Source organism: Giraffa tippelskirchi, chromosome 8 (assembly GCF_054371585.1).
Source record: "Giraffa tippelskirchi isolate mGirTip1 chromosome 8, T2T-mGirTip1v1.2.pri, whole genome shotgun sequence".
NCBI classification, from domain to species: domain Eukaryota; kingdom Metazoa; phylum Chordata; class Mammalia; order Artiodactyla; family Giraffidae; genus Giraffa; species Giraffa tippelskirchi.
Window position 1 is genome coordinate 108,104,078 of NC_137282.1, and position 23,470 is coordinate 108,127,547.

A 23,470-nucleotide genomic window follows, 5' to 3' on the forward strand; every position below is an offset into this window, starting at 1 on the left:
ACAGAATGAAGCAGGGCAAAGGCTAATAGAGTTTTGCCAAGAGAATGCACTGGTCATAGCAAACATCCTCTTAGCCAACAACACAAGAGAAGACTGTACACATGGACATCACCAGATGGTCAATACCAAAATCAGGTTGATTATATTCTTTGCAGCCAAAGATGGAGAAGTTCTATACAGTCAGCAAAAATAAGACCAGGAGCTGACGGTGGCTCAGATCATGAATTCCTTATTGCCAAATTCAGACTTAAATTGAAGAAAGTAGGGAAAAACACTAGACCATTCAGGTATGACCTAAATCAAATCCCTTACGATTATACAGTGGAAGTGACAAATAGATTCAAAGGATTAGATCTGATACAGTAGTACCTGAAGAACTATGGACAAAGGTTCATGACATTGTACAGGAGGCAGGGATCAAGACCATCCCCAAGGAAAAGAAATGCAAAAAGGCAAAATGTTTGTCTGAGGCCTTACAAATAGTTGTGAATAGAAGAGAAGCAAAAGACAAAGGAGAAAAGGAAAGATATACCCATCTGAATGCAGAGTTCCAAAGAATAGCAAGGGGAGATAAGAAAGCCTTCCTCAGCGGATCAATGCAAGAAATAGAGGAAAACAATAGACTGGGAAAGACTACAGATCTCTTCAAGAAAATTAGAGATACCAAAGGAACATTTCATGCAAAGATGGGCACGAGAAAAGACAGAAATGGTATGGACCTAACAGAAGCAGAAGATATTAAGAAGAGGTGGCAAGAACACACAGAAGAACTATACAAAAAAGATCTTCATGACCCAGATAATCATGATGGTGTGATCACTCACCTAGAGCCAGACATCCTGGAATGTGAAGTCAAGTGGGCCTTAGGAAGTATCACTACTAACAAAGCTAGTGAGGGGATGGAATTTCAGTTGAGCTATTTCAAATACTAAAAGATGATGCTGTGAAAGTGTCGTACTCAATACACCAGCAAATTTGGAAAACTAAGCAGTGGCCACAGGACTGGAAAAGGTCAGTTTTCATCCCAATCCCAAAGAAAGGCAATGCCAAAGAATGTTCAAACTACCGCAGAATTGCACTCATCTCACATGCTAGTAAAGTAATGCTCGAAATTCTCCGAGCCAGGCTTCAACAGTACGTGAACTGTGAACTTCCAGATGTTCAAGCTGGACTTAGAAAAGGCAGAGGAACCAGAGATCAAATTGCCTACATCTGTTGGATCATTGAAAAAGCAAAAGAGTTCCAGAACAACATCTACTTCTGTTTTATTGACTACGTCAAAGGGTTTGGACTGTGTGCACCACAAGAAACTCTGGAAAATTCTGAAAGAGATGGGGATACCAGACCAGCTGACCTGCCTCTTGAGAAATCTGTATGCAGGTCAGGAAGCAACAGTTAGAACTGGCATGGAACAACAGACTGGTTCCAAATCGGGAAAGGAGTATGTCAAGGCTGTATATTGTCTCCCTGCTTGTTTAACTTATATGCAGAGTTATATCATGAGAAATGCTGGGCTGGAGGAAGCACAAGCTGGAATCAAGACTGCCGGGAGAAATATCAATAACCTCAGATATGCAGATTATACCACCCTTATGGCAGAAAGCGAAGAAGAACTAAAGAGCCTCTTGATGAAAGTGAAAGAAGAGAGTGAAAAAGTTGGCTTAAAACTCAACATTCAGAAAACTAAGATCATGGCATCCGGTCCCATCACTTCATGGCAAATAGATGGGGAAACAGTAGAAACAGTGACAGACTTTATTTTTTTGGGCTCCAACATCACTGCAGATTGAGACTGCAGCCATGAAATTGAAAGATGCCTGCTCCTTGGAAGAAAAGCTATGACCAACCTAGACAGCATATTAAAAAGCAGAGACATTACTTTGCCAACAAAGGTCCATCTAGTCAAAGCTAGGGTTTTTCCAGTAGTCATGTATGGATGTGAGAGTTGGACTATAAAGAAAGCTGAGTGCCGAAGAATTGATGCTTTTGAACTGTGGTGTTGGAGAAGACTCTTGAGAGTCCCTTGGACTGCAAGGAGATCCAACCTGTTCATCCTAAAGGATATTAGTCCTGAATATTCATTGGAAGGACTGATGCTGAAGCTGAAACTTCAATACTTTGGCCACCTGATGCGAAGAACTACTCATTGGAAAAGACCCGGATGCTGGGAAAGATTGAACGCAGAAGGAGAAGGAGACGATAGAGGATGAGATGGTTGGATGGCATCACGGACTCAATGGACTTGAGTTTGAGTAAACTCTGGGAGTTGCCGATGGACAGGGAGGCCTGGCATGCTGCAGTTCATGGGTCGCAGAGTCGGACACGACTGAGTGACTGAACTGATCTGACTAGACAGAACTTTGTTGGAAAAGTAATGTCTCTGATTTTTAATAAGCCGTCTAGGTTGGTCATAACTTTTCTTCCAAGGAGCAAGCATCTTTTAATTTCATGGCTGCAGTCCCCATCTGCAGTGATTTTGGAGCCAAAAAATGTAAAGTCTCTCACTGTTTCCACTGTTTCCCCATCTATTTCCCATGAAGTGATGGGAACAGATGCCATGGTCTTAGTTTTCTGAATGTTGAGTTTTAAGCCAACTTTTTCACTCTCCTCTTTCACTTTCATCAAGAGGCTCTTTAGTTACTCTTCACTTTCTACCATAAGGGTGGTGTCATCTGCATATCTGAGGTTATTGATATTTCTCCTGGCAATCTTGATTCCAGCTTGTGCCTCATCCAGCCCAGCGTTTCTCATTATGTACTCTGCATATAAGTTAAATAAGTAGGGTGACAATATACAGCCTTGACGTACTCCTTTCCCGATTTGGAACCAGTCTGTTGTTCCATGTCCAGTTCTAACTGTTGCTTCCTGACCTGCATACAGATTTCTCAAAAGGCAGGTCAGCTGGTCTGGTATTCCCATCTCTTTAAGAATGTTATACAGTTTATTTTGATCCACACAGTCAAATGCTTTGGCATAGTCATTAAAGCAGAAATAGATGTCTTCCTGGAACTCTCTTGCTCTTTCAATGATCCAACGGATGTAGGCAATTTGATCTCTGGTTACTCTGCCTTTACTAAATCCAGCTTGAACATCTGGAAGTTCACGGTTCACATTCTATTGAAGCCTGGCTTGGAGAATTTTGAGCATTACTTTACTAGCGTGTGAGATGAGTGCAATTGTGTGGTAGTTTGAGCATTCTTTGGCATTGCCTTTCTTTAGGAAAGAATATATTCATTATATGAATATATAATTATATATATTGTATAATCATAGTGTAATTACATATAATTTTTATTGGCATGTGGTTTTAAAATATTTTCTCCTGTAGATCTCCCTTTTCACTGTCTTGGTAATGTCCTTCAATCCATAAAGTTTCAAAGTCCAACTAAGTCCAATTTGTCTATTTTTCTTTTGTGTTAATGCTTTTTGGTAGCATATCCAAGAATCCACTATCACATCCAAAGTCATCTTTTCTTTTAAAGCCTTACATGGTTGTAGCTCTTGAATTTTGGTCGTTGATTCATTTTGAGCTAATTTTGTATATGGCGGTGGTCCAGCTTCTTTTGCATGGAGAAATGCAGTTGTCTGAGCCCCTTTCATTGAGATGTCTCATTTTTCTGAATCTAGAGCGTAGTACAGGACTATTATATAGTAGATGAGAAATAAAATATCGCTTGCCATATCAGTAAACAAAGGATGTTTTAGTCATCAGCAATCGCAATTACACCCATGAGGGTGAGCCCTGAGGAAACTCAGGAAGGAAACAAAGAATACATATCATGTAGCAGTCATTAGACTGCAGCCACCCCAAGGGTGCAACTTGAGGAAACCCACAATGGGAAAACACAGGATACTGGCCCCAGATAGCCGAGGTGCATATCAAAGGAATGATTTCAGTGACCCCAGACTCTTGCATCTTCCCATACATAGAAAAGCCCTAAATTCCTTGAGACATCTGGTTTTCTTTTATTGACAGTAATCTTTTGCCTTTTGTTGCAAAACTGCTTCCCCCTAATCTCCTTGGAGCAATTTTGTTAGGCTTACTTGAGATGTTGCCTCCCAGACTTGAAGTCCTAAGAACGTGCAGTGAATAAAATAATTCTCATATTTTTAGGTTGTGCGTATATTTTTTTAGTCAACATACTAGTAAATGGTACAAAAAGCATTATTTTCATATATGTGCTTCCTAAAAAAGAATGTCTTATGTGAAAGGTTTTCATTTGAAAATATGAAAATAGCTTGATGAATCAAAATGACAGTTTGAAAATTTCCATTTGGAACTCTTTAAATTAATAATGGGAAACTGCGTGCTGCTTTCTAGATCACCTCTTTCTTAGTTTGGACAAATTCTTGTGCCTGAAAGAACTGTCTGTGGATCTGCAACAAGATGTTTTTTCAGTCATTTCTGAAGAATTCCTAAATCTCCACCATATGGAGAAATTATTGATCAAAATTTCGTCTACGTGCAGTCCTTCCAAATTAGGTAAGTGTGGCACTTTGATTTACTTGCTTTTACATCAGTTGGAAAAGCTACTTGGCCAATCATTAAGAGTTAAAGATCTGAGGGTGTAACCTATAACCAAGGTAAATTGTGGGAACAGCACTCATTGTTATTAAGAAAGCAGAGAGCTATTTGTAATTGAGCCTTTACTACATGCTATGAATTATTCTAGCACTTTATAAATATTAACTCATTTAACCTTCATACCCATTCTACAAGGTAAAGTAATCATTTTAGATAGGAAAATGGAGTTAGAGAAATTAATTAATTTGCTCGAGGTCACCCAGAAAAGGAAATGGTAAATTTGCAGTTCAAACACAGGAATTCTAACTTTTAAGTCTGAGCTCTTAAGCAGCAGTATACTTCCTCTCCAAAAGTAGTTTGTAGAGTTCTCTTATTCTGTTTTCAAGTTGCTCTTACATTGCAACTTAGCAATCTACCAGATCAGAAGGAAGGAAATCGGCTGATTAGTAGTAATCAGAAGCACTTCCCTGTTTCTCACCAGCCTATTCTCTTGGTTAATGAACAACCTGTACAGCTATCTTTCTTAAATGTCATTTAGCAAGGTGACGTAGGCATCATCAGTTCTTTAGTTTAACAAAGACTAAACACTAGAGACTGAAGAAAGACAAATCTCTAGTGAACCGACATGCAGAGTTGGATGCAAAAAAACCTTGTAGCTAAGGCTGGAAGTAGTAGTTTTCTTATATTTCTCAGCAATTTTTCATCAAATTTAGGTTTTGCTTCAGAGTTGTCACTGACTGTGTTTCCTTGCATAGTGTTTCTATAGTGTAAACGTCATGTACAAACTAGAGACATTAGGATATTAAAGCTGAGTCAATGCCATTATTATATGGAGGAGAAGATGGATCCCCAGAGAGGGTCAGTAACAACAGTTCACATAGCACATCAATTAGTTACAGAAGCTGAACCTAAGCCCGAGTCATTACATCATGATGCCTTATTTTGATGCACTATTGCTGAAACAAATTAATATATTAATTTTATTAATTTTATATGGTTAATTCAGATAGAACTTTTCAATCTCTGATTTCTGAAATCTGATATTTTATCTGACAGTCAGATTAGTTCAGAATTCTCCAAACCTTCAAGTTTTCCATCTGGAATGTAATAGCTTTTCGGATTTTGAATCTCTTGTGACTGCACTTGCTTCCTGCAAGAAACTTGAAGAAATTAAGTTTTCTGGACTATGTTTTGAAGTCAACCCATTTGGTAAGAGCTATAATTGTAAAATTTTGGTTTAAGATGCTTTTGTGGACAGAATTATTTTTTAATAGTCAAATTTTAAAACATGCATTTGATGGCAAAGAACAAAACCATTGCAATAGATATCTGATCGTAAATGAATTTTCAAATAAGGTATATTTGTTTCTAGATGTTTAAACATTTCTAGTTATGAGAACTGTTTCCTGAGTAAAGATTTGTGTTATCTACTTAAGTCATAGTAATCAATTCAATCTGAATTATAGTAATTTCTATCACTTTTGAAATACTCTTTGCTGTGCTTAGTCACTCAGTCACGTCCGACTCTTTGTGACCCCACGGGCTGCAGCCTGCCAAGCTCCTCTGTCCATGGGGATTCTCCAGGCAAGAACACTGGAGCAGGTTGCCATGCCCTCCTTCTGGGGACCTTTTCAACCTAGCGATCGAACCCAGATTTCTCACATTGCAAGCGGATTCTTTACCAACTGAACTACTAGGGAAAGCCCCTTTAAACTCTTTATAAATACATTACTTTTTGGTATAAGAAATGTAGCTGACATAACTAAATTTTAATTTTCCCTTTTATAGTCATTGTTTTGCCAAATTTTATTTCTCTGAAGATATTAAACCTTGGGCTCCAATATATTCCAGATAAGGAAACAGCTGAAAAATTTGGTATGTTTATAACACAGTGCCTTTTACTTACTCTTGACTCTTTCCCTCCACAAAATCCTTCTATTTTGCATTAGCTATAATGAATTACAATATGTATTAGCTGCCCTTGGTCATCAGGAGGGAGGGATAGCGCTGCTCACCTTTTACCCTCCAAATGCCTTGATTTCCCTTGATGTCTTTCAAAGCAATGTTCTTAAAGCAGCTCATTTCTTAGAATAGTTATTTGTTTTGTTATAGCACTATGCAATTTCATTGCCAGGTATCCATCCCAATGGATACCTGTTTGTTTGCTGTTGTTGAAAACTGTTGTTTCAGTTTTCCAGAATATAGGGAAAACTACCTTTAAAGGTTATGAACACTCTATGTGAAAACCTAGACTTAACAAAATGATAACTATAGAAACTACCTTTTCAACTTATTTTTTTATGATTATAATAACAATGTATGCTCTGGAAAATTTTCTAACAGGTCTTAGAAGATAGCATATTTTAAAAAATTAAGAATTTTTTTAAACAAAAATGTTTCTGAATCAGACAGCCTTCACTCTAGCAGAGAGAAGGGAGCTCTGAGGAGCTGTACAAAATGAAAGACTTTTATAGGCAGAAGGGAGCAGTGACAAGTGATTTAAAGTAGGCAAAATTGCCAGTCAGTTATCGCAAGGTTACTTTCCTTTAGGCAGTGGGGATGGCAGATGCTGTCAGTCCATTCCTGATGGACTAGATTAAGATTCCATTTCTGGGGGAGCCAGAACTGTAATTAGAGTCATGGTTTGGTGACGTGGAGCTTGTTGTCTTATTTGTAACACAGGAAAATATAAGGATAGTCAGTAGAGATGGGAAGCATACAGCAGTAGTGCTATCCAACTTCAGCACACTTAAGGAGCACCTGGATCTCTTCCTTTTCTTTTATCCATCTTTTGGAGGCAGCTGTGTGCATAGGGGAGGGGCATGGGGGCTGGGGCAGCAGAGGCCAGATCAGGGGCCAAGGGGGTGGCCATTTTCTTCTCCAGGGGGTGGCCATTTTCTTCTCCAGGGGGTCTTCCCTGGCCCAGGGATTGAACCTGGGTCTCCTGCATTGCAGGCGGATTCTTTACCGTCTGAGCCAACAGGGAAGCCCACAAATATTGAAAGGGGAGGCTAGAAGGAACTTTGAGGTCTTAAATTAGAATTGGAAATACTGGTGTGCACTCGTGGTTTTTAACCTATATGGGTAGATATGGGCATATCTGTATATCTTACTATACATCCGTGTATATACATCTCTCAGCTCAGTCAACAGAGAGACTCAAAAAAGTACCCTAGTAGTCATGAGCATACCAACTATCCAGATCTTGACTTCTAAATACTGGCCTCCCTAAAAGGAACCAGGGTCCTTGCAGAAATGGTTGATGTAAGAACTGGGACAGCGAAAGGAAAAGCCTGCTACATTGTTTTATGCTAGAAAGTGTTCAAAACATGTCCAGGTATGAGGCCGCAGAATTAGAGAACTTTCTAGGGATCAAGTGATCTAAACTGTATCATGCTCAGGAGGGATCAGAGTGAAAAGGCAAGTTATGAGAGTCGTGGATTATGAGGTTAGTGCTAGAAATCACTGAGGATGACAGCATCACAGAAAGGAAGGGGGCTAAAAGCATTGAGGAGCTAGTATTAATAGAAAGAGTCCAGCAGAAGCTTTGGTCTGAAAGAGGAAATAGATGGGAATTCTCTGACGGTCCAGTGGTTTTAAAAAAAAGAAAGAAATGGGGATGTGAAGTCCATTCTGAACTTCTGGACTTCAGGGCAGGAGACTGGGGAAGGACGGAAGATTGGCTGTCTAGAGGTAGCGATGAAGATGAAGGTGTAGGCTGACCCCTTTCTCCAGCATCTATGCTACATGCAACCTCCTAGAATGTACAGGATTCTGAGGCTTTGGATTACAATTATTTGGGAACACAGAACATAGTTTTATTTTTTTTGTCTCTTCTGATAGCCTACGCTTTACGTTCTTTAAATAACCTGGAAGAATTGATCCTTCCCACTGGGGATGGGATTCATCAAATAGCTAAACTGATCGTCCAGCAGTGTCAGCATCTTCAGTGTCTCCAAGTTCTCCAGTTTTTCCAGACTTTGGATGATGACAGCGTGGTAGAAATTGGTGAGCTACCCTCAGATAAACTCAGGTCACATGAAAGCCAGTGGTACTACTCAAGCTTTCTGCTGCAAAATGTCTATAAAAACATTTTCCTCTCTAAAAATGGTCAGCCCATTTCCCACTTCCTCATTTTCTCTATCATAATGTTCCTTCTAATGTTCTGTGGATTTTTGGTTCATTCTGGTCAATTTGGGAGTAAAAGATAGCCTCCTATTTGAGACTAGACAAACCTCAAGTCTACTCTTAACCCGTAGTGTTTCAGACAGCTGGCCACATACCCTCCATATACTCCTTTTTATCAGTCAGTCAGTTCAGTCACTCAGTTGCATCTGACTCTTTGTGACCCCATGAACTGCAGCACTCCAGGCCTCCCTGTCCATCGCCAACTCCCGGAGTTTACTCAAACTCATGTCCATCAAGTTGGTGATGCCATCCAGCCATCTCATCCTCTGTTGTCCCCTTGTCCTCCTGCCTTCAATCTTTCCCAGCATCAGGGTCTTTTCCAATGAGTCAGTTCTTCACATCAGGTGGCCAAAGTATTGGAGTTTCAGCTTCAGCATCAGTCCTTCCAATGAATATTCAGGGCTGATTTCCTTTAGGATTGACTGGTTGGATCTCCTTGCAGTCCAAGGGACTCTCAAGAGTCTTCTCCAACACCACAGTTCAAAAGCATCAATTCTTCGGCACTCAGCTTTCTTTATAGTCCAACTCTCACATCCATACATGACTACTGGAAAAATCATAGCTTTGACTAGATGGACCTTTGTTGACAAAGTAATGTCTCTGCTTTTTAATATGCTGTCTAGATTGGTCATTACTTTTCTTCCAAGGAGCAAGCGTCTTTTAATTTCATGGCTGCAGTCCCCATCTGCAGTGATTTTGGAACCCAAGAAAATAACGTCTCTCACTGTTTCCATTGATTCCCCATCTATTTGCCATGAAGTGATGGGACCAGATGCCATGATCTTAGTTTTCTGAATGTTGAGTTTTAAGCCAAAATTTTCACTCTCCTCTTTCACTTTCAAGAGGCTCTTTAGTTCTTCTTCGCTTTCAGCCATAAAGGTGGTGTCATCTGCATATCTGAGGTTATTGATATTTCTCCCAGCAATCTTGATTCCAGCTTGTGCTTCATCCAGCCCAGCATATACTTTTAAATTGAAAATTAATACACATAAAGAAAAGTACAAAATCGTAAGTATACAGCTTAATGGATTTTCAAGTGAACATACTTCAGTCTTGTTACTTGTACTTGGGTAACAATTACTCATTAGATTACAATATAGATTATTACATTACAGAAGCTTCCTTTGTGTCCCTTCTGACACTACATTACCCCCACTTCTCAAAGGTGACCACTATACTGCTTTCTTTCACCATATATTAATTTTACCTGTTTTGAAAATATGTCACGGAATCCTGTGCAGTATGTTCTCCTGTCCCTTTTTCCCTACACATTTTTCATTTATCTCTGCTTTTACCTTTATTGTCCCCTGGTACTTTCTTTGGATATAATTTGCTTTTTATTTTTGTTCTAAATTCATTCCTTCTTCTTTCGTCCCTTTTAATATCCTAGTGTCCTGAGGTGGATAGTTAGAGCGCTAACTTTAGCTTTAGCTCTCTCTCACAAGTTTTAGTGTCATATTTTCATTTTCATTCAGTTCAAAATATTTTCTAGTTTTAGTTGTTCATTTTTTTGCCACACCAGTTATTTAGAGATGTATCACTTTTACTTTTTTAATCTTTTCTATATTCTTACATTGAAAGTGTCTCTTGTAAAAATATAGTGTTTTTTAAAACATAATTTATTAATCTTTAATACTTCAATTAGAAGTAAATCTAATGTATTTATTATTAAATTTATATTTTTATTAAAATTGGGCATTTTCTATTTTAAGTGATGGTAGGAGAAGAGATGGGTTCAAATAATCTAGCCTACCAGTATTAAAATTGAAGTCCCTATGATTCTGTTCTCATAAATATTTTGCTTTTATATTTATAGCCAAGGTAGCAATCAATGGAGGTTTCCAGAAACTCAAGCATCTTGATTTTTCAATAAACCACAAGATTACAGAGGATGGATACAGAAACTTCTTTCAAACACTGGACAACCTGCCCAACTTGCAAGAGTTAACTATTTCCAGGCATTTCAAAGAATGTATCAAAGTTCAGGCCACGACAGTCAAGTCTTTGAGTCAATGTGTGTTACGACTGCCAAGCCTCATGAAACTTAACATGTTAAGTTGGCTCCTGGATGCAGAAGACATCACACTGCTTACTGCCACGATAAAAAAGCACCCTCAGTCTAAACATTTCACCCTTTCCTGGAAATGGATACTGCCATTCTCTCCAGTCATTCAGGAACATATTAGCTAAGATCTACTAAATTAAGAAAATTTTTGTCAATAATTCTAAAAACTGTTAGATAAAATTTTGGATAATATTAATTATCCAAAACCTGTTTATTAAATGCTGCATACAAAAGAATAAAATGCATAAAGCATGTAATACAAAAAATCCCAAACAGCCTGCTTATCCATTACTGAGCTTAAGAAACAGTATTACCAGTGACTTTGAAGTCCCTAAATGATCCTCCCCAATCATAGATCAGACCTTTAATTAAATTTACACATCCAGCTCTTCATTACTCAGGTCATATAGGGCTTTCAGGCTAACTACGGTAACCGGTAACAAAGCCACAGGGAGGGGTGGGGAGAATGGTGTCTCCATCTTAAAGCCACAATGTGAATGGAGTATTCAAGTTATTACAAAATGGCTAATTTAAGGACTGCATCAGTTTCACACATAGGTGAGACAAGATATACCTTAATCCTTGTAGTGTCTGTTTTTGTATGTTTAATTTAGTGTGGTAAGGTTTATGTATACCTTCCTTTTATCTACTGCAGAAGAAATAGCTATTTTTAGGGCAAATGCTCATATTCTAGAGGCCTTTGATTCAGTGCTTATTGCAGAAGCAGAAAGTATAGAATTTAGCATTATTGGAAATTAGCTAAATCTGCGTTTTTAAGAACATTATCAATGTTTTTTTAGATGTTTGAGAATCCAACATATACATTTATAATGGCATTAAAATCTTATGTATCCACTTTGCTCAAGAACATATTTTGTCAGTGACTTTATATTGTTCAAGGTATTACCTCTGATGTCAATGTCTACATCTGTGCCTGTGTTCAAAATTTCACTAACAGTTAATCAGCGGAGTTTTCTGAATGGCTAGAAGGCCATTCCAAATTCATAATGCTAATGTAAGTTGGAAAACAACCATTCTTTTATACTAATTTTTATTTTTACCACAAAACATAGGGACTGTATATATGGTATGATTCTGTTTGTTTAAAAAATGTACTCTCCTGTTTCTAGATGCATTAAGAATTTATGCAAAAATATACAAGAAAAATTTTAACAGTGGTAACTATTTTAAACGATTAGAAAAGGGACAGGAAGGCATTCCTTTTTCCTTTTTTCCTTTTTGTACTGTTTTTTGTTTTACAAGTGCCTGTTTTATATTTAAAATATAAAATTAGTTTAGCATTACCACATGAATAGTTGCTCTGGAGGGTGAGATTACTAGGTGAGAAGGGCTATCTTCTCGTCTGATTTTATATCTAATACTTTTGTAATCAGAAAGGTTTTAAGTACTGTATCGAGTCCAATTGGGAGCCAGAAACCACCTAGTAACTTGGGGAGAATTTACAATTAAGAGTTATTTACTGTAATAGGAAATTGGAGTAACGAGGATTAGTTAGTATGAAACTCTGAGATCTCTAAGCGTCGACATAGGGAATAGCCTACTGGCTTTTCACATTAGGCTGCGACAGAGCACCCAAAGGACCCCAGGACTGAGATCTGGACCTCGAGAGAGAAGGCACAGCCATGGACAACTGCAGTTGGCTAAATTAAAGAGCTGCAGCCCAAGAAGGTGTAAGCTTGGAGCACTTTGCTTAGAAATTTTGGGGATGCCAGAGAAAGCCTTCCATATGTGGATGCTAAGTGCTGCTGGCCACTAGGTACTGCTGAAGCCAGGTACTGCACAAGGGTGTAGAGACCATGTGGTGTACCTGCTAGAGAGGGACACTGGACCCAGAAGTAGGCCCTTGCCCCTCCTGTGTCTCACCAGCACCCTCTACTGACAAAGCTTTTCACTGTACCTGCTGACAAGGCAGGGGTATTTACAAGGTCCAGATCCATTATTGCAGAGCAGGCAGCGAAGAAGGCTGGATTTGGATGTGAAGGCGATAATGTCGTTAAGCGGTACAAGTATTACTTATTACATTTCACAGTTCTGACCTAAAGGAAAAAGAACCTAGTTAAATTTAAGATTGAGAACATATATGTACATTCAGGTTCATACTGTCATAGAAAAACTTCCTAAATACATAAGAAACTGGTATTAATGATGCATTTCAGGGAGAGGGGCAGGATAGTTAGTGGACAGGGTAGGGAGGTTTACTTTACATATAATCATCTAAATTCTGTACCATGTTCATGTACTATTAAAAATGATACTTTAAAAAACGAACAGGACTCCATGCAAATTTTTTGTCCAGAGCTTCTGCTAAAGACTTCCAGTATAAAGCAGGGGGCAGTGGGAATTCCTGGGCGGTCCAGTAGTTGGGACTGCTTTCACTGTCAAGGGCCCAAGTTCAATCCCTGCTCCAGGAACTAAGATCTCACAGGCCACATAACCCCCCCCCCCCGCCCCGGAAAGCAAGGAGCAGCAAAGTATGACCACAGCCTACAGACTACAAGCTAAGAGTATTTCTTACATTTTTAGAGGCCCACAAAGCTGTCTCCTGTCACCCTGTTTGTTTAACCTATACGTTGAGCACATCATGAGAAATCCCAGGCTGGATGAGTTACAAGCTAGAATCAAGATAGGCGGGAGAAACATCAACAACCTCAGAAATGCAGATGATACCCCTCTAATGGCAGAAAGTAAAGAGGATTTAAAGAGACTCTTGAGAGTGAAGGAGGAGAAAGAGCCTGTTTAAGATTAAATATTAAAAAAAAAATTAAGATCATAGCATCCGGCCGCACTATCGCATGGCAAATAGAAGGGGAAAAAGTGGAAATTGTTACAGATTTCCTCTTCTTGGGCTCCAAAATCACTGCGGATGGTAACTGCAGCCATGAGATCAGAAAACGATTGCTTCTTGGCAGGAAAGTGATGACAAACCTAGACAAGTGTGTTGAAAAGTGGAGACACTACTCTGCCAACAAAGGTCTGTATAATCAAGGCTATTGTCTTCCCAGTGGTCACAATTGGTTGTGAGAGCTGGACTGAAAAGACAGAAAACAAAAGAATTGGTGACTTCAATCTGTGGTGCTGGAGAATTCTCCCACTTGCTCAGGCCAAAAACCTTGGGAGTTATCCTGGACTCCTTTCTTTCCAGCTCCACATGGACTCTATTGGCAAATCCTGAGCTCTACTTGAAAAATACACTCAGATCCAAGTCCTGCTCATTCTTGAAACTTCTGGTCTACTTTCAACAAAGCAGTCAGCTTTTTAAATAATTTTTTTGGCCACACCACTCTGCATATGGGATCTTAGTTCCCCCAACCAGGGATCAAACCCATGCCCCCTATAATGGAAGTGCAGAGTGCTAACCACTGCACCACCAAAGGAACTCACCCAGAAGCCTCTTCTAATGCATCTGATCACACAATCTGATCACACCTTTGGTTCAAAAACTTTCCAATGAATTCCTAGCTCCAAGAAATGTTGAAGATGTTGCAATGGTCTACATATGATCTGACCCCTGGCTACCTCTCTCTTATCTCCATTTCTTTCATCTCTCCTTACTTCCACTCCAGCCAAGCTGGTTTTTTTGCTGTTCCCTGAATATGGTAAACACTCTTGTCTTAGGGCCTCTGCACCTGTCATTTTCTTTGCTTGGGAAGTTCTTTCTCTGCATACATGGAACGGCTCTCATTTTCTTTGGATCTCGATTCAACTGTCACCTCAGTTAGGAGTTCCCTGTTCTTTCTTTTAAAAAAGTGTCCCTGCTTCCAATCCCAATCTGCCCAACCCCCTTTCCTATTTCCCTTTTCTCTATGACATGAATCACTATGCACTACCTTATAAATTTCACTTGTTTACTAGCTAGTTACCACAACTGTAAGCAGGAACATTCATCTGTGTTGTTCCCAAGCACGTAGAAGAGTGCCTCACACAAAGTCAAATAACTATTTGCTGAAATGAATGACTTTCCTGAACCTACAACTACTCTCCAACTGTATTAGGTATTAAGGAAGGTAACATCCAAAACTCTTAGAAAGCAAATAAGCTACCTTCATAACTAAACTTAACCTGGCACATTTTAGGCAATTAATATATTAGCTGCTTGTCATGAAAAATGATGAAAGTCTACTTACCCTGTACAAAAAATTCTGTAAAGCTTATCAATCACTTGAATATTCACTTATTTATTCAATAAATACTAATATGCTAGGCATATGTAGTTTGCCCAAGCAAAACCTCTGAAGAAATAGCACTTATCATATTAACATCTCCCACAGCTAAATGGACTAGGGAGAATCTCAGGCTATGGACACCAATGCTTTAGACTGAACTAAACCAGTGTTAGGAGAAGGCAATGGCACCCCACTCCAGTACTCTTGCCTGGAGAATCCCATGGACAGAGGAGCCTGGTGGGCTACGGTCCATGGGGTCGCTAAGAGTCGGACACGACTGAGCGACTTCACTTTCACTTTTCCCTTTCATGCACTGGAGAAGGAAATGGCAACCCACTCCAGTATTCTTGCCTGGAGAACCCCAGGGATGGCGGAGCCTGGTGGGCTGCTGTCTACGGGGTCACACAGAGTCGGACACGACTGAAGCGACTTAGCAGCTTAGCAGCAAACCAGTGTTATGTTCTACCTCTCTAGAGAATTTGAACAGAGAGACTCACACAGACACAGTCAAATGGATGGTAGATGGCACTGCAAGGCCGTGATGAAGAGAATGGCTTGGGCAATCATGTCAGGCAGTGTATGTGAGGAAGCTGTGGAGGAGGTTAGGAGAGAGGCAAGCAGACAAGAAAAGGTGCTGCAGGAGAATGACAGTATGACTTCCAAGCAACAGAACACAGGCTTAGTTCCCAAGCAGCCAGGTCCAGTCCTCTAACATTCAGCTTCAGACAGGCTTTCTGCCCTAACCTGGGATTATCAGCTACATTGTTTTACAATTGGTTGTATCTTTACAATACTACCCTTTACCCCAAAAAGCCTGAGTAGTTCTTTTTACATCTTCATAGGCTCCAACCTACCACATGTATTCCAAAGAAAAGCATTCAGATAGTCAAGTTTTTTAAAAAAGTTATTTATTTTTAAAGGCATTAATAAAAAGCTTAACATACTTACTAAGAAAGTTACAATATACAAATGGGCTCAGTTGCAATTTTGACAGATTGACTTTCTGCACTGTATGTGACCTTGAGTTTCTTTTAATCATATTTCCATTGTTCAGTTATTCAAACTGATTATTCCCTTAAAATATCTGTTTATTTAAGCATGAGTCACATGCAACAAGGGGAAATGCAGATGACATGCACCCATCCAAGTGTGCATGAAGAAAATGATGAAACATTTGTTCACTTCAACCAGGGCACATCAAAATACCGTCTCCTTGGGAGAGAGCTGCATCTGAATCTGAAAGATAAAAATCCTAAATACAATCATGAATCTAAAAAAACCTATTTTCATATAAAATCATGAAGTAGAGAGAAAACAGCAACATCTTCATCAAGGTAAATAAAACTAGAATAAAAATGTGCTAATGTAAAAGACAATGTAATGCTAATTTCGATCTTTATGGAATAGTTAGGTATTTAGACAAACTGTGAGATTCATTTAAAGGAATAAATAGATAAGAGTATTCTTTAAAAAATTTCTTAAGGAGCACTGGTATTTGATTTGTCCTAACAGAATTTAAGACATATTAAAAATAATGATCAAACTTACGTGTTAAAAAGAATAGTAATTAGAGCAACACAAATGACATTCTACAATTACAATAACAATAAAACTAGAAATTAAACCTACCTAAAATTAAAATTTATTAAAAATTTCTAGAATTAAAAACAATTTTGAAATTTTGAATATCTAGAAAATAAGAATTCTACAGAATCAACTAAATTTTCAGAGAAAAATTTATGGTCCTGAAATATCCATTTTAATAAATAACAGATAGGAAGACATTTTTAAAAACTTCTATGGAAAGCAGAGTGGAAATCAATCCTGAGTAGATCATCTGGGTCCAATTTTAATTTTTGCGTTTGTTTTTCTTTCTTTTTTGATCGGCTGAGTCAGTCCCTGACTAGGGACTGAACCCAGGCCACAGCAGTGAAAGCACCAAATCCTAATCATTGGACCACCAGGGGATTCCCATTTTTAAGTTTCTTATTCAAGCAGTTCTAACTATTTATAAGGATTCAGGGAGCTCTGCCAAAGAACCAAGATTAAAAAAATAAATTAAAAATTTTAATTTATTAAAAATAATAAAACTATCTTGCAGTTAAGCTGTAACTCTACTGGACTCTTTCATAGATCTACAATATCGAATCTTAATGATTTTATTATCCCTTATCTTGAAACATTCTGTTAGTCTTCATCTCAGGATTTAACTCACTGTGGTAGCCAGCCTTCAAGAGAGTCCGCAGTGATACCTGCCCTTGTCTAATCCCCTTCTGTTGGCTGTGGGCTGCACTTCCTTCAAAAGGATAGAAAAAGGTGGAAGTGATGGCGTGTGATTCAGAGACTAAGTCATGAAGTGTATGGACTGCTGCTCACTCTGTCCTGGATCACCGGCTCTGGAGAAGGCGACTACTATCTGCTTGGGAGGACTTTCAGGCTGCCTATGGAGAGTCTGGAGGAGCAAGAGAGCCTCCTGACAACAACCATGTGGGTGGGCTTGAAGCAGACGCTCCAGCCCCAGTAAAACCCTAAGATGATTATTCCTTTGAGGCTGATGACTTGCAGTCTTAGGAGAACCACCCACCTCAGCTGCCCTTGCATTTCTGACTCATAGAAACTAGAGATAAATAAATAAATAAATATCTGCTGTTTCAAGGTGCTAAATTTTAGGATGATTTGTTATAGAGCAACAGATAATACATTTACCAATGACCTCGAGCTGTGCTTAAAAAAAGAAGACTAAAAATAAGAACATGAAAGGATGGAATCACTGAAAAGGATGATGAAATAAACCATCAGCAATGAAATAAACATCACTATTACACCTTCAGTATTTTTATCCTGTTGTCCAAAATATCAGATTATCTTTCAAGAAGTATTAATGGAAGTCTAGAGACACCATCCTTGTAATCTATTTTTTTTCTCTAAGCTTTTTTTGATCACAGTTGAAAATTCAGACTTTTCCATTTTTCTATCCATAAAAGCAAAGAGAACAAAATCAACAGAGAGAGTCAGTTCAAAATTATTAAAATACGGACTTCTCTGGTGGTCCAGTGGTTAAGAATCAGCCTTCCAACACAGGGGATGTGAGCTCCATCCCTGGTCAGGGAACTCAGATCCCACGTGCTACAGGGCAACTAAGCCCACACGCCACAACTAAGACCCGATGCAGCCTAAACAAATAAATAAAAAAGAAGAATCCGCTTTCCAATTCAGGGTATATGGGTTTGATCCCTGGTCTGGAAAGACCCCACATGCTGCAGAGCAACTAAGCCCGTGGCCACAACCACTGAGCCTGTGCGCTCTAGGGCCCATGCATCCCAACAAGGTGAGTCACCGCAAGGAGGAGTCTGCGCATGGCAGTGAGGAGTGGCCTCTGCTCGCCACAGCTAGAGAAAGCCTGCATGCAGCAATAAACCCAGCACAGCCAAGAAAAAAATGAAAGAAACAGAACGGATGCCTAACCTTTCATGATGGGTAAAAGATCTGACCTGAAAAAACTCCGCAATCTCACTTCCATTCACTACTTTCTCTCTTCTTTGACATTCCATCCAGTCTATGCTCTAAGCCCATCCTAGACTTCAAAACACTGTGCCAGATGCTGAAGACATGATGGAGAATGGGATCTAGTGCCTTATCTCTAATGATGGAGGAAAGACAAACACATAAATGAAGATAATGTACAGTGAAAAGCTATGTAACAGAAATAAGCAGGAAACAGAAGAGGGAAACTAACACAGATGGAGAATGCGTAAGAAGGCTGAGTAGCATTAGAGACAGTGGCATCATCTGGGTCAACCTAGGCCTTGAAACACACACTGTCCTAATGCTCCAGTTTGTATGTTGTCTGACTGGAACACTTCAACCCAATTCACTCCTTGCCTAATTTTTCTATTCACCTTTTTTAGACTTAGCACTTAGCTAAAGAACTTCAACTGAATAAAAACGACTTTAATCGAAGAATGAAATATAGGCAACTACACAGTTAAGTGTGAGGATTTATATTATTTTAAAAATATCCCTCCCAGGAATGCATTGATTTGGAAAGGATGTTTTTTGAAATTTGCTTTTCAAGGTAACACAGAAATACCCACCAAAAATCATAATGTCCATAATCTTTATTAAGAGTCACAGCACAGAAAGTTACCTTAAGGCTAAGACAAAAGAGAATCAAGCACTATATAAAAGAAGGTATTTACTAATGTTACCAAGACACCAAAGGTTACTGAACTAAAGGAACAGTGAAATAACACACAAACAATCTAACAGAAAGATTGTATCAAAACATTAAAAATGAGATGTTAAGTGGGGATACACACACACACACACACAAATACTGATGACAAACATATCAAAATATAGATGAATATGGACCAAAAGTGTAAAATAAAGGCAAAATGGTTGTCTGAGGAAGCCCTACGAACAGGTGAGAAAAGAGAAGTGAAAGGCAAAGGAAAAAAGGAAAGATATACCCATCTGAATGCAGAGTTCCAAAGAATAGAAAGGAGAGATAAGAAAGCCTTCTTAAGTGATCAATGCAAAGAAATAGAGGAAAACAATAGAATGGGAAAAACTAGGGATCTCTTCAAGAAAATCAGAGATACCAAGGGAACACTTCATGCAAAGATGGGTACAATAAAGGACAGAAACGGTATGGACCTAACAGAAGCAGAAGGCTGAGTGCTGAAGAACTGATGCTTTTGAACTGTGGTGTTGGAGAAGACTCTTGAGAGTCCCTTGTACTGCAAGGAGATCCAACTAGTCCATCCTAAAGGAGATTAGTCCTGAGTGTTCATTGGAACGACTGATGTTGAAGCTGAAACTCCAATACTTTGGCCACCTGATGCAAAGAACTGACTCATTGGAAAAAGACCCTGATGCTCGGAAAGATTGAAGGCAGGAGGAGAAGGGGACGACAGAGGATGAGATGGTTGAATGGCATCACCAACTCAATGGACATGAGTTTGAGCAAGCTTCGGGAGTTGGTGATGGACAGGGAGACCTGGTGTGCTGCAGTCCATGGGTCACAAAGAGTCAGACTGAGCGACTGAACTAAACTGATTCTATACTGTTATCACAAATCAAAAGCAAGTCTGATTGTCTACAGTGATACAAAGTCTCATTTCTGATTCTAAGGATCTCTCTTAAAAAAAAATTTTTTTTTTTTTTTTTTTTTAATTTATTGACTTATTTTTGGCTGCGTCGGGTCTCAGGGCTTAGTTGCCCTGTGGCATGCGGGAATCTTAGTTCCCTGACCAGGGGCTGAACCCATATCCCCTGCATTGAAAGGTGGATTCTTAACCACTGGACCACCAGGGAAGTCCCTTAAGTATCTTTTTATTGTAAAAGTATGTTTTCGTTTCCACACCACCAACCAACAAGTATTTGCTGAAAAGACACTCTGACATCATGAGGATTCTAGAGGGGATACAGATCTACCTTTTATCAAACAGTTTAGCATCAAAATGTCTTTAATATTGTTTTACATTAACTTTTTTACTTTTCAACATTTTAATTTTCAAACATATATTTGTCACAAACTATAAAATTCATATAAAAGTAAGATTCTCTTTTAAAATGATGGCAGACTTACTCCTTAATTGAAATGTGAGTGCCTTCTTTCTTTTTGACTTTGTTTGAAACCCTGTAAGGAAAATAAAGGAATTTAGAAGGACACAATACACATTTTATATAGAAGTAAACATTCTGTTTCACATAAGATATTTCACTAATTCTCTTTAATAAAATATCATCAGAAAATAAGTTTATAGCCTTCAAATGTGCTTTTTTTTTTTAAGGTTTTTTTTTGATGTGGACCACTTTTAAAGACTTTATTGAAGTTGTTACAATATTGCTTCTGTTTCTGCTTTGTTTTTTGGCCCCTAGGCATGTGGAAACTTGGCTCTCCCACCAAGGATCAAACCTGCACCCCTGCACTGGAAGAAGTCTTAACCACTGGACCTTTGGGGAAGTCTCTCAAATGCGCTTTAAACGATTTCCTTCTTTCACTACATATAAAGATGTCACGAAGTCTAAAATATACATACAATATGTCATACTCATTTATTAAAACCATTAAAATATTTTGGCACTAGACAGAAACATTTTACAAGTTAAGACTGAAATATTTACTGTTTTTCCTGGTCTCACCGAGCACAGAGTCCTACTCCTGTCTTCTGCCCTCAGTGAACTTCTACCTTTCCCTACACATATACTAACTTTCTATTTCACTACTAATCTCTATCTTTAAGGCCATAAGATGTATTTAAAAGTGATTTGTTAGTAATAAGTACCAAAGTTAGAGCCTATGCTATGTTATTTTAATAATATTATTCTCATTTATTTGCATTGTTAGGATTTCTAGAAAAAGAAAAAGGTATAGGTTAAGAGCTAGACCCAAATCCTATCTGTTGCTCTTATGGGAACAGGTTAGTAATGGAAAAGTTAGTAATGGAAAAGTCAAACATGTATGCTTCTGTGGAGCAACAGTTAAGAATCGCAAGCTGAAGGCAACAGTCTTTAAAACACATGTAAGCCATTGGAAAACATGACAATGAATAGTAGCTTCTTCTTTTTAATGGTAAAAATTTCCAAGAGAAAAAATGCAAGATCTAGGAAATGGGAATTTCTTTGTTTCTGAATATGAACTTACGTTTATATTTTAATTTATACAGATATACAAGTAATGGCTCTAAAAGTAAAGATCATTTTTCTCTGGAACAAGCTAATCATAGCTTTAGTACTGAATTTGTGGCAAATATATCAGACAAGGCTACTTTCCCAGGAACTGTTGCTTGAACTCTGGAAAGAAACAGAAATAGCTGCAGTTTGCTGATCAGGACCAGCGTTCAGTCTGTTGGGGACTTCCCTGGTGGTCTAGTTGTTAAGAACTCACCTTGCAATACAGGGACACAGGTTCAATCCCTGGTCTGGAAACCAAGATCTCCTGTGGCGAGGAGCAACTAAGCCTGCGAGCTGCAACTACTGCAGCCTGCATGCTGTGGAGTGGGCGGGCTGCAACTACTGCAGCCTGCATGCTGTGGAGTGGGCGGGCTGCAACCACGGAGCCTACACACCACAACTTGGAGGGTCTGTGCACCACAACAGAAGGCCCTGCATGCGGCAACTAAGACCCAACAGAGCCAAATAAATAAATATTTTTTTAAATATTTATAAACAGGCAACAACAAAGTCTACCGAAAATCTGCTAGGTTTTAACAACAGTTCAGTCAAGTACTTGAAATACGAATATTTGAGCACAGTTAACTCACTGTATGCATTTCATCAACTCTAATTTTCATCTATGTCATCCTTCAAATCAAATAAATTCTAACACGTTAGAACATTACTATTTTTACAAAAATATGCTTATTTATTTGGCTGTACGGGGTCTTCATTGTGGCATGAGGGATCTCTTAGTTGTGGCATGTGAACTCTTAACTGCTGTGTGTGGGATCTAGTTCCCTGACCAGGGATCGAACCTGGGCCCCTGGAGGATTAGCCACTAGACCACCAGGGAAGTCCCAGAACATTCATATTTTTAACTGCTCTTAAGAGTTATAAAAGATGCAAGCAATACGGTGTGTAACTATTTTAAGGCTGTAGTAAAACAGAGTTTTCAAATTGCACTTGTGGCAATACACATGAAAAGAACTGTGAAAAGTAAGTCAACAGTATCAAAAGTTATTAAAAAAATTTTTTTAACTAAAAGTTTATACTTTTTGACCCAATAATGGTACTTCCAGATATCATACGCAACTAATCTGCAAGAAGCTTTATATATAAAAAAGTTATCTAATTACCAGACAGAAAACTTGCTAATGTTTAACATTTAGCAAATGATGAACTTACTCTGAACCAGACACTATTCCAGATTCTAGAGCTCTAAGGGTTACAAGACAGACAAGGTCCCTGCTCCCATGGAGCTTTCATTCTACTGGAGGGAGACAGTTAAACAGGTAACAAAAATCATACCAGAAACGGTAATTGCCACATAGAGAATCTAAGTGGGGTGATACAATAGAGAGTAAGGGTGGATCTCGTCTAGCTTAAATATTTCTAGGCAAGATGGAATTTCAGTTGAGATCTGAATAACAAGTCAGACAAGTAAAATATAGGGTAACAGCTTTCCAAACTAAAGAATAATGAGTGCAAAGGTCCAGAAGAAGATATAAACCTGGACGTGAGCAAGAAAAGAGGCCAGGGTTGCAGGAGTATAGTGAGTAAGAAAAGCATGGAATAAACTGTGGGTAAAGAACCTGACAAGATACGGTGCACCATACTTTCCAAACCACAACGAAGGTTTTGGATTTTAACCTGTGACTGGAAGCTATCAGAGGGTCTTAAAGACACGATATGCTTTACATTTTAAAATATAGCTCTAGCTGCTGTATGCAGAATGGATTTGGCAGAATGGGACGTGAGATTTCATAAGCAAAAAGAATTCTTGGGATCTGGTGCAGTTAGGTGAAAGATGTCGTCTTACCCAGAATATATAAAGAGCTATTA

The 23,470-nt window shown here is 38.7% G+C and overlaps 2 protein-coding genes across 7 annotated transcripts in view; one reads left to right on the forward strand and one right to left on the reverse strand.

Moving 5' to 3' along the window:
* NAIP (NLR family apoptosis inhibitory protein) overlaps nt 1–11,044 on the forward strand; it is a 52,898-nt gene extending 41,854 nt beyond the window's left edge. For both annotated transcript variants that reach the window (XM_081518471.1, XM_081518472.1), the window contains exons 11-15: nt 4,322–4,483; nt 5,582–5,734; nt 6,314–6,400; nt 8,369–8,533; nt 10,530–11,044. In XM_081518471.1, coding sequence (XP_081374597.1) covers nt 4,322–4,483; nt 5,582–5,734; nt 6,314–6,400; nt 8,369–8,533; nt 10,530–10,903 — 941 coding nt within the window. In that variant the 3' untranslated portion in view covers nt 10,904–11,044. The remainder of the gene's footprint in view (nt 1–4,321; nt 4,484–5,581; nt 5,735–6,313; nt 6,401–8,368; nt 8,534–10,529) is intronic.
* Nucleotides 5,866–23,470, reverse strand: part of LOC145516811 (survival motor neuron protein-like) — a 36,766-nt gene continuing 19,161 nt past the window's right edge. For 2 of the 5 annotated variants that reach the window (XM_081518510.1, XM_081518508.1), the window contains exons 8-9: nt 20,556–20,606; nt 15,978–16,198 (exon numbers count right to left, since the gene is read on the reverse strand). In XM_081518510.1, the coding sequence (XP_081374636.1) occupies nt 20,559–20,606 (48 nt within the window). In that variant the 3' untranslated portion in view covers nt 15,978–16,198; nt 20,556–20,558. Of the gene's footprint in view, nt 9,678–12,696; nt 12,836–15,977; nt 16,215–20,555; nt 20,607–23,470 lie in introns of those variants that run through there. The other 3 variants (XM_081518511.1, XM_081518509.1, XR_014061775.1) reach the window with 2 other exon arrangements.